This window comes from Oikopleura dioica, chromosome PAR, assembly GCF_907165135.1.
Source record: "Oikopleura dioica chromosome PAR, OKI2018_I68_1.0, whole genome shotgun sequence".
Classification (NCBI taxonomy): Eukaryota; Metazoa; Chordata; class Appendicularia; order Copelata; family Oikopleuridae; genus Oikopleura; species Oikopleura dioica.
Window position 1 is genome coordinate 10,653,402 of NC_137293.1, and position 15,552 is coordinate 10,668,953.

At 45.5% G+C, this 15,552-nt stretch overlaps 2 protein-coding genes across 2 annotated transcripts; one reads left to right on the plus strand and one right to left on the minus strand.

Moving 5' to 3' along the window:
• The first annotated feature begins 65 nt into the window (after nucleotides 1-65).
• Nucleotides 66-14,468, plus strand: LOC145703200 (cytoplasmic dynein 1 heavy chain 1-like). Its single transcript, XM_081780526.1, is given in 10 exon segments — nucleotides 66-370; nucleotides 413-751; nucleotides 797-1,003; nucleotides 1,006-2,847; nucleotides 2,893-2,925; nucleotides 3,155-12,294; nucleotides 12,337-13,590; nucleotides 13,633-13,745; nucleotides 13,783-14,018; nucleotides 14,061-14,468. Coding segments are annotated over 10 exon segments (13,689 nt in total). The 5' UTR covers nucleotides 66-93; the 3' UTR covers nucleotides 14,309-14,468.
• Nucleotides 14,469-14,490: 22 nt separating this feature from the next.
• LOC145703203 (uncharacterized) lies at nucleotides 14,491-15,544 on the minus strand. Its single transcript, XM_081780529.1, has 4 exons — nucleotides 15,177-15,544; nucleotides 14,957-15,135; nucleotides 14,661-14,914; nucleotides 14,491-14,617 (listed from the first exon to the last, which is right to left on the minus strand). The coding sequence occupies exons 1-4, from the start codon at nucleotides 15,311-15,313 to the stop codon at nucleotides 14,543-14,545; spliced, it is 645 nt and encodes a 214-aa protein (XP_081636655.1). The 5' UTR covers nucleotides 15,314-15,544; the 3' UTR covers nucleotides 14,491-14,542.
• Between the last annotated feature and the right edge of the window lie 8 nt (nucleotides 15,545-15,552).

A 15,552-nucleotide genomic window follows, 5' to 3' on the forward strand; every position in this document is an offset into this window, starting at 1 on the left:
CGCCGTAAAATAACAAAAAAGAGAGATTTTCTTTATAAATATACAGAAAATGTGTGTAATTCTTGAAAGTTTAGACTGATCGAAAATCTGAATATGGATGGGCAAGGAGATGTGCCGGTCGGGCCGGATGTACCGGCCCTGTCCCGACACATTTGCAACTCAACCCGCCTTCTGATCGACTGTGGAGCTAGCGATCCACTCGAGCAGCTGTGCGTGGAAAAGAGTGAAATGATTAGAAAATTCGCTACTGATGTTGGTTGCCGTGCGCTCATGGTCGAGAAGAATATTCGAGGCACGGATATTGACGAGGAGGCTGATATCACGTGGAGCATTTCCACTGATGTTAGATATGGAAGCGCCAGAGCAACGGGTAAAATTTTTTTTCGGAAACCAAATTTTAACGTTAATTCAGGAGTGATTTTTATCAAAACCGGCAACAGCATCGAAACAGACAAGCCAATTCCCGGTCAGCTTCAATCCATCGTTCTCCGGGAAGACTCCCTCTATGAAAGTCTCCACTTGTACCTATCCTGCGCTGTGTCCCCCTTCTTCAAGTCGTATCTCCGAGAATCTTCAAAAGTCGCCGATTCACGCGACTTCTCGGGCGACAAAATGGGCCCTAGCGTGGAGAAGAAATTAGTTGAATTAGAAATGGGACTGCTTCATCTTCAACAGAATGTCGACATTCCTGAAATCTTCCTGACTCCGCATCCTACTATTTCGCATATTATTAGAACTTGCAATGAACAAGGTACAGTTAGAAAAACTAATACAGATCCTTAAAAGCATCTTCTAGGACGACGAGCACGAGTTCAAGACCTTGGCGCAAAGGTTGAAGACTCCACCTATCTGAACGGTCTCCAAAACTTGGTGAACAAGTGGATCAAGGAAATCCAAAAAGTAACACGAATGGAGCGCGACCCCTCTGTCGGAACAGCTCTTCAAGAAGTCTCCTTTTGGTTGAATCTCGAGCGCGCTCTGCTGCAGATTCAGGAGATGAGAGACTCCCCGAAGTCCAGCTAACGCTTGATATTCTGAAGCATGGCAAGCGATTTCACGCCACTGTGTCTTTCGATACTGATACAGGCTTGAAGCAGTCTTTGGCAAAGGTGAACGACTACTCGCCTTTGATGAAAGATTTCCCTCTGAATGAGCTTTTCGCTGCAACTGAAGTCGACAAGATCCGCGCGGCGGTGCACTCGATCTTCTGTCACTTGAAAAAGATCCGCTCTTGCCAGGAATATCCAGTTCAACGAGCTCTTCGCCTGATTGAAGCCATCTCCCGTGATCTTGTCCAGCAGATGGTCAAGGTTCTTTCGACCCGACGGCTGATGCATATTCAAAACGACGACTTTGAAAAGATTCTCTACCAATGCTTCGAGGTATTCTCTGCCTGGGACGAGCAATACGAGCAGCTCCAGGGCACCTTGAGAGATATCGCGAAAAAGAAGCGCGAAGAGCCTTTGAAGATTTCCTGGCGAGTGAATCCAGCTCACAAGCTTCTCCAAACTCGAATCGACCAGATGCGCAACTTCCGTCGACAACACGAGCAGCTCCGATCCGTCATTTCTCGAGTTCTCCGCGCTACGGAGGAAGAGAGCAGCGCTATTGGCGAGATCGATCAAGCCTACGAAGTCGTCAAGGAAGTCGACTGCCTCGACACAGCTAAAGAAGGAATCGAAGCTTGGGAATCTGCAGTGAAAAGATACGATGAACGCATTGATCGCGTTGAAAGCAGAATCACCGCTCGTCTTCGTGATCAACTTGGTCTTGCAAAATCTGCAAATGAAATGTTCCGAATCTTTTCTCGATTCAACGCGCTTTTCATTCGACCTCATATTCGAGGAGCCATCCGCGAGTATCAAAATCAACTGATTCATCGAGTCAAGGAAGACATCGACCAGCTTCATGAAAAGTTCAAAGTCCGTTATCCGGAATCGAGAGGTTGTGCATTTGCGGCCGGGCGAGACATCCCTCCTGTATCTGGAAATATCATCTGGGCCAAGCAGATTGAGAAGCAGTTGGAGACTTATCTAAGACGCGTAGAAGATGTTCTGGGAAAGAGCTGGCAAGATCACGCTGAAGGTCAAAAACTGAAAGAAGATGGAGATGCTTTCAAAGCGCTTCTTGATGCAAAACCTGCCTTTGACGCTTGGGTCACTCGTGTTCAAAATCGAAACTTTTCAATCACAGGCAAGATCTTTGCAATTGAAAAGAAGCGATTGGAAACGGAGAACGAGGAAGACCTTGATGCGCGAATTCTTGAACTCAAGATCAACTTTCAGCAGGAGATCATCACGCTTTCAAAGGAAGTTCGAAATCTGAAGTGGCTTGGATATCGAGTGCCATTGACCATCATCAACAAGGCGCATCAGGCGAATCAGCTCTACCCATTCGCCGTTTCTCTCACAGAATCTCTCAACACCTACCGAGCAGTAACTCGAAGAACTCAAGACCGTCCGTCATTGAAAACGCTTCTCGCTGAACGGATCAACCAGCTGATTGGAATGATTCACGAAGGCGCTGATCTCGTCTGGGACTCTTACAAACTCGAGTCATACACGCAAAAGTTTCAAGACGGTGTTTTTGCCTTCCAAGAAAAAGTTGAAGATCTCATCTCTCTTGATGACACCATTGCTGATCAAGTCAAGTTGCTCGCCACGTGCCCTTACAACTACAAGTCTTTTGTTTCGATCCTGAACAAGATCCAAGGGTCAGTTGATGAAATGGTGAATCATTTGTATTCGAACTTGCAATTTTGGGTCCAGCGCCTCGACCAGCAAATTGAACATATTCTTGCCACCCGACTTGAAGAAGCTCTTAACATTTGGGCTGATGAACTTGAAGGTAAGATATTTACAACTTATCAATTAGACACGGAAAACTTTTAAGAACTAATGACCACCAGCGGTCCTACTGATGAAGGTTAAGGGTCTTGATACTAACGCTTTTAATTTTATTGAGGTGGCTTTGTGCTCAATGCTTTATTGCACGTGTTCGACTTCGGAAATTATCGGTCTCCCGTAATTCCAAAGTTTTGGTCATTTTCGCACTTTTATTCATTTCGAACTAAAAATATTCGAACTCGAGTTTTTTCGAGTTAGTAACTGCATGAAAGTCATTTGTGCTATCATGAAAATTAAATAAATTTTAGGTAAAATCCAAGAAATCGACGAGGACGAGGATGTTCCTGAGTCCCGACCTATTCCGCAGATCAAAAAGATCAGTTTGGAAATGCGACTCAACAACCAGGTGCTCTTCTGTCACCCGCCAACTCAGTCCGTTTATCAAAATCTTGTGAGACAAATGCAAGAATGGCAAAACATCATCCTCCGATTGCCACGTATCCAAGCTCATAAATACCAAGTCGGTGTTGTTGAGCGCCAGTCTGATATCGATCTTCATTATCGAAGCGTCATCTCCAAATTGCCCTCTGGAAACATTACGTTGGACAACATCTATAACGCCGTGCAGAAGGTGAACTCTGAGGTGCAGGGCTACGTCAGCAAATGGCTCCATTACCAATTCCTTTGGGACATGCAGCCGCAAGCTATCTACGACGCCATGGGTACTGACGTTGAAACCTGGCAGGCGATGCTCGTTGATGTCCGAAAACGCCGACAGACCTTCGACACCAGCGAGTCAGTTTTTATCACTGGCCCGGTCAACATCGAATTTGCCAAAGTCCAGTCAAAAGTTTCGCTGAAGTATGATGCTTGGCATAAAGAAATGCTTGCCTCTTTCGGAGCAATGATGAGCGATCACATGACCGACTTCCATGTTGAGATCTCACGAGCTCGATCCGATCTTGAAAATTCTACAACCGAATCTGCTCACACGTCTGACGCCGTTCAGCTGATCACTCAAGTTCAAAAGATGAAGCTCCAGATGAAAGAGTGGGAGACTAAAGTTGAACAGTACAAGACCGGTCAGAAACTCCTCGAGAAACAGCGTTACCAGTTCCCACAAAACTGGCTCTACATCGACAACATTGAAGGTGAATGGAGCGCATTCCAGGATATTCACAAGCGAAAAGACACTGCGATCCAATCACAGATTGCTTCACTTCAATTGCGAATTGTGTCTGAGGACAAAGTCGTCGAAGAAAAAACTGCAGATCTCTTGTCTGATTGGGACCGAGGCAAACCAGTTTCGCCAACCGTCAAGCCTGCTGATGCCCTTAACTCTTTGACCATCTTTAGCACTAAATTCCAGCGAATTGAAGACGATCGTGAGAATCAACGTCAAGCAAAGGAAGCTCTTGAGCTTACAGACAACTCATCATCAACATCTATTGCTGAGCGACTTACAGTCGCCCTTGAAGAGCTCAGTGATCTGAAGGAAATCTGGAGTGAGCTGGCTAAGGTCAGCAATCAGCTGGAGCAGCTCAAAGAGCAATCGTGGCAAGTGATTCAACCAAGAAAAATCAGAAAGAATTTGGACGAGTTACGGGAACAAATGAAAAACTTTCCCGCTCGACTTCGTCAGTACGCATCGTATGAGCATGTTCTTGGTCGAATCAAAGCTTATATGAAACACAACTGGATCATTGTCGAGTTGAAGTCTTCAACTGTCAAGGAGCGTCACTGGAAACAACTCACTAAGAACCTCCGTGTCAGTTGGAACATGGTCGACCTTTGCCTTGGTGATCTTTGGGATCTCGATCTTGCACGACACGAGCAAGTTTTCAAAGATGTCTTGCTTGTCGCCCAGGGTGAAATGGCTCTCGAGCAGTTCCTCAACCAAGTCAAGGATGCCTGGCAAAATTACGAGCTGGATTTAGTCAACTATCAGAACAAGTGCAAGCTGATCCGAGGCTGGGATGATCTTTTCAACAAACTGAAAGAGCACATCAATTCTGTCTCTCAAATGCGCTTGTCGCCTTACTACAAAGTTTTCGAAGATGAAGCATCCAGCTGGGACGAAAAATTGAACAAGATGAATGTTATTTTCGACTTGTGGATCGACGTTCAGAGACGATGGGTCTACTTGGAGGGTATTTTCACTGGATCCGCTGATCTGCCTCATCTCCTCCCGCAAGAGACGCAACGCTTCGCTTCTATCTCATCAGAATTTTTGAATTTGATGAAAAAAGTTTCTCGAGCACCGCTTGTTCTTGATGTTATCACCATTCCTGGTGCTCAGCGTAATTTAGAGCGACTTGGAGACCTTCTCGCAAAGATTCAAAAGGCTCTCGGTGAGTATCTTGAGAGAGAACGATCTGCATTTCCTCGATTCTACTTCGTTGGAGATGAAGATCTTTTGGAGATCATCGGTAACTCAAAAGCTATCGGAAAGCTTCAGAAGCATTTCAAAAAGATGTTTGCTGGCATCCACGGTCTTATTTTATCCGAAGATGAAAAAACCATCCTTGGTGTTTCTTCCAAAGAAGGCGAGGAACTCAAATACATCAATCCGGTTGACACCGTGAAGTTCCCTAAAATCAACGAATGGCTCGGACTAGTTGAGAAATCAATGAAGGAGTCTCTTGCTACTGGCCTGGCTAAATCAACATCTTCCTATGCTGCTATCATGGCGAAAGAGAACCTAACCCCGCAAGATTTCTTTGAGTGGCTTGACAATTCGCAATCACAGCTTGTTGTCCTGTCTAGCCAAATCCACTGGACTGAAATGACTGAAAAAGCGATTGAAAGTGGCTCCATGGATTCTGCTCTTGCGAAGGTTGAATCTAACTTGACTCTTCTGGCTGATTCCGTTCTTCAAGAACAACCACCAATCCGGCGCAAGAAGCTTGAGCACTTGATAATGGAAAGTGTCTATCAGCGCGATACCATTCGAGAGTTGAAAAAGCAGGGAATTTCATCTGGAAAGGATTTTGAATGGCTCAGCCAGATGCGATTCTACTACGACTCATCAAAGAATGTTCTTCAATCGCTTACTGTGAAGATGGCGAATGCTAACTTTGATTATGGCTTCGAATACCTCGGCCTTACTGATAAGCTCGTTCAAACGCCTCTTACTACTCGATGCTGGCTCACAATGACGCAAGCCCTTGATTCGCGGTTTGGTGGGTCTCCTTTTGGTCCCGCTGGTACCGGTAAAACTGAGTCCGTCAAAGCCCTGGGTAATGCTCTTGGTCGTTTCACGCTTGTCTTCAATTGTGATGAAACTTTTGATTTCCAAGCTATGGGTCGAATCTTCATCGGTCTCTGTCAGGTCGGTGCATGGGGCTGCTTCGATGAGTTTAATCGTCTTGAAGAGCGAATTCTTTCAGCTGTTTCGCAACAGATTCAAACGATTCAAGAGTCCCTCAAACTTACGAAGAACTCCGCCATTGTTCCAAAGATACAGCTTCTTGGTAAAAATGTTAATGTCTCCAGCGACATGGCAATTTTCATCACAATGAATCCTGGATATGCTGGTCGATCCAATCTGCCTGATAACTTGAAGAAGCTCTTCCGGTCACTTGCCATGACTAAACCCGATCGCAAGCTTATCGCGGAAGTTCTACTCTATTCACAAGGCTTCCGAATGGCTGAACTGCTCTCCAAAAAGGTCGTTCCATTCTTCGAGCTTTGCAATGAACAGCTCAGTTCTCAATCTCACTATGATTTTGGTCTTCGAGCGCTCAAATCTGTCCTCGCTGCAGCGGGTAATGTAAAGCGAAATAAAATTCTTACGCTTATGAAACAAGCGGTGGATTCTGGCGATAGTGTTACCGAAGAACAGCTGGCCGAGCAACTCCCAGAGCAAGAAATTCTCATTCAGGCTATTTCTGAGACTATGCTTCCAAAGCTTGTTGCCGATGATATTCCATTGCTTCATTCACTTCTTGCTGATGTATTCCCTGGAATTCCGTACAACCGAGCGGCGATGACAAATCTGAAAGAAAAAATCAAGATTGTCTGCAAAAACAACCACTACGTCTACGGCGATGCAGAAAACGAAGAAAACGGAAGTGCTTGGGTCGACAAAGTGCTTCAACTTTGCCAGATTCAAAATATTAATCACGGCGTGATGATGGTTGGTCCATCTGGATCGGGTAAATCCGCCGCCTGGCAAACTCTTCTTGCTGCACTCGAGATGCTTGATGGTACTGAGGGCGTCGCTTACGTCATTGATCCAAAGGCTATCTCAAAAGAAGAACTTTACGGTAATCTGGACCCGAATACTCGAGAATGGACTGATGGTCTCTTCACTGCGATCCTTCGAAGAATCGTCGACAACGTCCGAGGTGAGTCCAACAAACGACACTGGATTATCTTCGATGGTGATGTCGATCCCGAGTGGGTAGAAAACTTGAACTCTGTGTTGGATGACAACAAGCTCCTCACATTGCCGAATGGTGAACGATTGAGCATTCCTCCTAATCTGAGAATCATGTTCGAAGTCGAGCACTTGAAATATGCGACCCTCGCCACCGTTTCTCGTTGTGGAATGATCTGGTTCTCTGACGAAGTCTTGACCATTGATATGATCTGTCGATACTTCCTCAACTCACTTCAGCATAATTTGATCGAATCATCTGAAACTGGTATCGCTGGAAAAGATGAAGAAGCTGAAGTTCTCGCAACTCAGGCGCAAGTCTGCTCCGCAATTGAAGAGTTCTTCCTTTCCGATGGTCTCGCTGCAAAATGCTTGGAATACTCCTACGAGTTGAATCATATTATGGAAGCCAACAAACTTCGCATGCTCGACTCTCTATTCTCCATGCTCCGCCAGGCAGTTCGATCGATTGTGCAATACAATCAAACCCATCCCGATTTCAATCTTTCCGCTGATATAGTAGAAAAGTACTGCCAGAAATTCCTCGTGTATTCGATGGTCTGGTGCTTCTCTGGTGATGGTAAACTATCTGAAAGGAAGCTGATGGGCGATTTCATTGCTCGATCAACTGTCATTCCTCTCCCGACTATTCCACCAGACGGATCCCTCATCGATTTCTTCCCTGAGATTTCGACCGGTGAATGGAGCATGTGGTCATCCAAAGTCCCACAAGTTGAGATCGAGACCCATCGTGTTACTGCGACTGATGTTGTCATTCCAACAATGGATACTGTTCGTCACGAATCATTGCTCTACACTTGGCTCGCTGAACACAAGCCCATCTGTCTATGCGGTCCTCCTGGTTCCGGTAAGACGATGACGCTGTTTTCGGCTCTCCGAGCTCTTCCTGACCTCGAAGTTGTCGGTCTAAACTTTTCGAGCGCTACGACTCCCGAACTTCTTCTGAAGACATTTGAGCACTACTGCGAGTACCGACGAACGCCAAATGGAATAGTCATGGCACCAATTCAGCTTCAGAAATGGCTAGTCTTATTCTGTGACGAAATCAACTTGCCGGATTATGACGAGTACGGCACTGCCCGAGTTATTTCCTTCCTCCGTCAAATCATTGAGCGACAAGGATTCTACCGAAAATCTGATCAGCAGTTTGTCAAACTTGAGCGAATTCAAATCGTTGGCGCTTGCAATCCTCCAACTGATCCCGGTCGAAAGCCAATGACCGACCGTTTCTTGCGACACGTTCCTGTTGTCTATGTCGATTATCCCGGAAAAGAGTCTCTCACTCAAATTTACGGCACCTTCAATCGAGCCATGTTGCGAATGGTTCCAGACTTACGACCATATTCTGAACCCTTGACAAATGCCATGGTCGATTTATACATACAATCTCAGGAGCGATTCACTCAAGATATGCAGCCTCATTATGTTTACTCTCCTCGTGAGATGTCACGATGGGTTCGTGGTATTGCAGAAGCTCTCAAGCCTCTTGAATCTCTTTCTGTCGAAGGCCTTGTTCGTATTTGGGCACACGAAGCTTTACGTCTTTTCCACGATCGTTTGGTCTACGACGATGAACGAAACTGGACCGAGACCAAGGTCGACGAAGTAGCGACAAAACACTTCCCGAATATGGACCGCCTCGAAGCTCTCAAACGACCAATTCTCTATTCCAACTGGCTGAGCAAGGACTACGTCCCTGTTGACCGTGAAGAGCTTCGTGAGTACGTGAAGGCTCGCCTCCGTGTTTTCTACGAAGAAGAGCTCGATGTTCAACTTGTTCTTTTCAACTCTGTTCTCGATCATGTTCTTCGAATTGATCGTATTTTCCGACAACCACAAGGTCATCTTTTGTTGATCGGTACTTCTGGCTCTGGTAAGACCACTTTATCTCGCTTTGTTGCGTGGATGAATGGACTCTCGGTTTTCCAAGTGAAGGTTCATAGAAAATACACCGGCGAAAACTTCGATGACGATTTACGAAATGTTCTCCGAAGAGCTGGATGCAAAGGCGAGAAGATCGCATTCATCATGGACGAGTCAAATGTTTTGGACTCCTCCTTCCTTGAACGAATGAACACTCTTTTGGCCAACGGCGAAGTTCCTGGTCTTTTTGAAGGGGATGAGCTCTCAACGCTAATGACAATGTGCAAAGAAGGTGCCGCCCGAGAAGGTCTTATGCTTGACTCACATGATGAGCTCTATCGATGGTTCACTGGTGAAGTCACCAAGAATCTTCATGTCGTTTTCACGATGAATCCAACTGACGATGGTCTCGCTGGAGCTGCAGCCACATCTCCTGCTTTATTCAATCGATGTGTTCTCAACTGGTTTGGCGATTGGAATTCTGAAGCTCTGTATCAGGTGGCTCTTGAATTCACCAACAAGATGGACATTGACAAAGCCGACTACAATCCACCATCGAACATGGCTCTTGCTTTCCCAGAAGCTCAGCAGCCTTTGACTCATCGAACAAGTGTTGTCGACACGGCTGTTTACATCCACAAGACTCTCCATGCTGCTGTTAAATCGCTTCAGAAACGAGGAGATGTCACATTTACAGTGACTCCTCGACATTTCTTGGACTTTATCAACCAATTTACCAAGATGATGGGAGAAAAACGATCTGAGCTCACAGAACAGCAGATTCACTTGAACACTGGTCTCAAGAGAATCAAGGAAACAGTCCAGCAAGTTGACGAGTTGCGCAAAGAGCTGGCAGTCAAGAAAACTTCCCTCACAACTGCGAACGACAACGCGAACGTGAAACTTCAGGCAATGTTGAAGGGACAGCAAGACGCAGAACAGAAAAAGAAGCAGTCGACCGAAATGCGTGCGAAGCTAGAAATCCAGTTGAAGGCCTGTGCCGAAAAGAAGGCAGAAGTCGAGCAAGATCTCGCAGGTGTGGAACCGGCTGTTGAAGACGCGAAGAATGCTGTAAAGAGCATCAAGAAACAGAACTTGCAGGAATTGAAGGCACTCAACAACCCGCCTCCTGGTGTAAAGCTAGCTTTAGAAGCTGTCTGTATGCTCCTTGGTGAAGCATCATCTGAATGGTCCCAAATTCGAAAAACTATCGTCAAAGACGGATTTATTGCCAGTATTGTCAATTTTGACTCTGAGCTGATTCCAGACAAGACGAGAAAGACTTTCCGATCAAACTTCCTCAATAATCCTGAGTACAGCTTTGAAAAAATCAACAAAGCATCCAAAGCTTGTGGACCTCTCGTCAAGTGGGCATCCGCACAGATTAACTACTCGGACATGCTGAAGAAAGTTGATCCACTGCGTCAAGAACTGAAGTCGCTCATGGACGAGACCGAGCAAAATAAAAAAGAGTCAGCGGATATGGACGCGCTCATCACTCAACTTGTCACAAAAATTGAGGAGTACAAGAAGGAATACGCTGCTTTAATCGCGAAAGCAGAAGCGATCAAGGCTGAGATGCAAACTGTCGAATCGAAGGTCAATCGATCCGAAGGTCTTCTCGCGAATCTTGGTTCCGAACGTGAGCGTTGGCAAGAGTCCTCAACCAACTTCCAGGCTCAAATGTCCACTCTTCCGGGAGATTGTCTTCTTTCCGCCGCTTTCGTATCATACGCTGGTTACTTTGACCAAGAAATGCGAGCCAACCTCGAAAGTGCTTGGAAAGACCGTCTTCTGGAAGCTGAGATCACATTCCGCAAGTCTTTGTCGCAGTCTGAATATCTCTCAACCGTCGATAAGCGAATGGAATGGCAGCGAAATGACTTACCAGTTGATGATCTTTGTATTGAAAATGCGATCATGTTGGAGCGATACAACCGATACCCTCTTATCATTGATCCTTCTGGACAAGCGACCGGCTACATCAAAAAGCAATATGCCGACAAGAAGATCGTGTCAACTTCGTTCCTTGACGATAGTTTCCGAAAACAGCTCGAGTCCTGCTTGCGATTCGGAAACCCTATCCTGGTTCACGATGCAGAATCATATGATCCGATTCTGAACCCAGTTTTGAACCGCGAAGTTCGCAAATCTGGTGGACGTGTTTTGATCACCATCGGCGATCAAGACATTGATCTTTCTCCAAGCTTCAAGATTTTCCTCGCAACTCGTGATACGACTCATGAATTCTCTGCGCCCCTTTGCTCGCGTGTGACTATGGTCAACTTTACCGTCACCCGAAGCTCGCTTATGAGCCAGTGCTTGAGCTCTGTTCTGCGTGCTGAGAGACCTGATGTCGACGCAAAGAGAACTGACATGTTGAAGCTTCAAGGAGAATATCAGCTACGACTTCGCCAGCTCGAACAACAGCTTCTTTCAACTCTCAACGATGTCAAAGGAAAAATCCTGGACGACGATAAAGTCATAACTGCTCTTGAAACACTCAAGAAGGAGGCTAAGGAAATAGCCCAAAAAGCGTCCGAAACAGAAGACGTAATGAACGAAATCGAGCGAGTATCTGCTACTTACCAGCCTCTCTCAACCGCCTGTTCGTCCATTTTCTTTACACTTGACTCGCTACATAATATCAACAGGCTTTACCAATTCAGCCTCAACTTTTTCTTTGATATTTTCAACTCCGCCGTCGCTGATGGGCCTGCGGGAGCTACTGACAAGGCCGAGCGATTGGACAAAATCGTCAAATTCCTTTTCACGGCTACATATCTACGAGCTTCTCGATCTTTGCTCCACCAGGATCGTATCTGTTTCGGACTCCTTCTCGCCAAGATTGAGCTCGAACTTTTCCAAAACAACATCGCGCTACCAGAACTCAATCATTTCCTACAGAATCAAGACATTCTTGTCAAGCCAAACGAAATCGCTGCTTGTGGATTCGATGATAGCTTCACGGAGCAGCAGAAAGAAAATCTCATTCGTCTTCAGAGACGAGTGAAGCATTTTGGCAACTTGGATTCGGCAATCTCCAGCAACCTAGCGGCAATCAAATCATGGATGGATAATAAGACTACAGAGCTTCCAAGTCTTTACGACTCGTCTAACGACTCTCCAGTTTGGCAAGCAGCTCAAAAGCTTCTTATCAATCAAGCTTTGAAGCCATCAAAGGTAGGAGTTTTTTTTACCTAAAACGTTCAACGAATATTTTAGATCATTGAATCTTCTCGAAACTTTGTCTCCACAGTCTTCAACGGCCTTTTCGATCAGTCTGAGCTTACTTGCGCCGATGTTACCGGCCAAGTCGCCCCGAATCAGCCTGTCATTCTCGCCTCACTACCTGGAACCGATGCTTCTTACGTCGTAGATGATCTCGCACGTTCACTCCAGAATGAAATGACATCTGTTGCGATGGGATCTCCAGAAGGATTCACAGAAGCTGAGAAGGCGATTTCAACTGCTTCTCGATCTGGAAAATGGGTTCTTCTCAAGAACGTTCATCTCGCACCAAGCTGGCTCCAGCAGTTGGAGAAGAAACTTCATTCACTTAAGCCTCACTCAAATTTCCGCCTCTTCTTGACGACCGAAATCTCGCCCAAACTTCCTGTCAATATGCTCCGCACAGGACGAATCCTTACTTATGAACCGCCACCAGGAATGAAAGCGTCTCTCACCACCACGATGACGAACAACATGAACCGAATGGGCAATCAGCCTGCTGAACGAGCTCGTCTCTACTTCCTTCTTGGATGGTTCCACTCTGTTGTTCAAGAACGAATGCGATACACTCCTCTTGGTTGGAGCAAGGTTTATGAACTCTCAGATGCAGAACTACGATCTGGAATGGATACCATCGATACTTGGATCGATTCTGTTGCTAAAGGTCGCTCTAATGTTGCGCCAGAACAAATTCCATGGAAAGCCATTGGCCGTCTCCTCTCGCAAACCATATACGGAGGAAAGATGGACAACGCATTTGATCAGCGACTTCTTGAAAGCTTCCTCGACAAAATCTTCACCAAAAAATCTTTCGAGGACGCTTTTGTCTTGGCAAACCCTGAAAACGCTGACGCGCTTGATGCCCCTAGCGGCACAAAAGCTGCGGACTTCCAATCCTGGATTGCAAAGAATCTCCCAGCTGTCCAAAAACCATCGTTTATGGGTCTCCCAGATAATGCTGAGACCGTCCTCTTGGCAACAAGAGGTCGTGAAATGATTAGGAAGGTGCTTTTGGGAATGACCAAGGAGCAAGAGAAGGCAAAACTCAACTTGGGTAACCAGCCAGACGCTTTCTTGAGGCCAGCTTGGATGAGTTCACTTATGAGTCAGGCTCAGATTTGGATGAACAGCTTGCCTGCGTCCCTTCAAGTCCCCATGATGGACCAGAGAGATCCTCTTGCTCGATATTTCACGAGAGAAGCGACACGAGGCTCCAAACTTTTGAATAAAGTCCAAAAGAATATCCAGGTGATTAATTTTTCATAGATAATGCCTCAAAATCTATCTTAGGAAATCATGGACATCTGCGAAGGCAAAGCGAAGCAAACTAACGAGTCGAGAAAATTGTGCGACGAGCTGACGAAGCAGCAAGTTCCAAAATCTTGGACCCAATACAAATTCAGGTACATTCTCGTTATATTTAAGATTTTTATTATTTAGTCCTCACTTCTCTGTTACTCAATGGATCCTTGATTTCGCCTCCCGTGTCACGCAATTAGCCAGCATCAAGGCTAACGATATGGAACACCAGCAAATTTGGTTAGGTGGACTCTTCCAGCCAGAAGCTTGGATAACTGCAACGCATCAATCTGCTGCGCGCAAGTATAACATGTCCTTGGAAGACTTGGAGCTCGAGCTACAGTTCGGAAATGTCGCAGATGGCTTTAAAGTTAAAGGTAGATAAGGGTTTTTGCTTATCACAATATAAATGACCCTAGGACTTCGATTGTACGGGGCAACGGCTGTTGGCGCTGACGCGATCAAGCTGTCTTCTGAAATTGAAACCGAAATCGAGGTTTCATCGATCATCTGGAAACCATGCTCTGCCATCGAGAAGAAAGCATGTGTCCTTCCAGTTTATCGCAATTCTGCACGCGCAGATCTCCTTTTCACCGCCAGTCTCAACTCAAGCAATACTGAGGGTTCGCTCTACGAGCGTGGCGTGGCAATTACTACTGCAGAATAACTTTTCATTTTTTCTTAAATCCTCAACCCCCACATCTCCCCAAATGCGTATAACAAATTACATGTACTAACAAACTACTTATATTCACCTTTAAATCCCTTCATTTACTGTTCAAACCTGTCCTTGCATGTTCAATCACATGTCGAATACATGTCAATTAAAATAACAAATATTTGTTATTTAACGATTTTTGGTAATATTTACAGCAGACAAAATGAGGTCAATACTATTGACTCAATAGCAGGATTCTGATTTCTTTTTGATAGACTTAACGACTGAGGGATTCTTGATTCGCATTATTCGGTTTCGCTGAACGTTGAGTTTGATCTTTGGAAAGCTAAAGTCTTAATACCTGCAGAAAGCTAAGGTCAGCATTGGGATCGATCATCGCTACTTGTTCTTTGAGGTATTGATGGATGTTGAGGGCGATGAGTGAGTGATAGTATGGATGGTCCCCTCGCTTCGACCTTGACAGGCTCGATGTGCCTGATAAACTTTGGGAGAGGCGTGCCTTTTTCCAGCGGATCAGCTTCTGCGCGGTAAAGATACAATATCCAAGCGCAGCAGAGGTGAAACAACCGACGGATGTGAATGATGCATAGGCGGCTAGAATTTGATAGCTTTTCGGACACTTGAGGAGTGTTTTACCTTTCGTCGAAACAGTTCCAACCACGAACGTATTGAAGAAGTAGACGGACATTCCCACGGAGATACAGTTACAAACAACTGATAAAAGCGACAAAAGCGGGGCAACAACGGAGTCGAGGGTGAACAGTCGCTCGAATGTGAACATGACGAAGCCGATGACAGCACAAAGAATTGGGACACTAGAGTTCTTGATAATTTCATTATAAAATTTTATAGTTACCATTCAAGGGCAATACTGAGGTTTAGAAATTGATCTTCAAGCTCTAGTTTCAACGAGACAAGGGAGATTTTGACGACGGAAATGACGAACAAGGTTGTTGACAGGACCAACGTAAGGTTAACGTATCTCTTCACCATTTTGTGGGTGAATTTGTAGAATCTGTTTTCTAGGGTTTGTTTGACAATCTAGTCGACTTCCCTCTACGTATATAACCTCGTGTGCACCGAGCGTGAAAGCAGTAAAAATTTTGATTTTATGACTTTCCGGGATGAAAATTAACGAGTAAGGGAGGAGCTCAAACAGGGACCGACACAATTGGAACTCTTTTAGGTCAATTTTCCCTCCGGTCATGTGATTCCCTGATTGATAAGTTAGA

What these genes read in the sequence shown, in the direction of transcription:
- LOC145703203 (XM_081780529.1), bottom strand. Translation starts at nt 15,313, where the DNA reads ATGGTGAAGAGATACGTTAACCTTACGTTGGTCCTGTCAACAACCTTG. An exon ending in CTCAGTATTGCCCTTGAATG is followed by an intron (nt 15,136 to 15,176) that starts GTAACTATAAAA and finishes CAAGAACTCTAG; the next exon opens with TGTCCCAATTCTTTGTGCTG. An exon ending in TGGAACTGTTTCGACGAAAG is followed by an intron (nt 14,915 to 14,956) that starts GTAAAACACTCC and finishes ATCAAATTCTAG; the next exon opens with CCGCCTATGCATCATTCACA.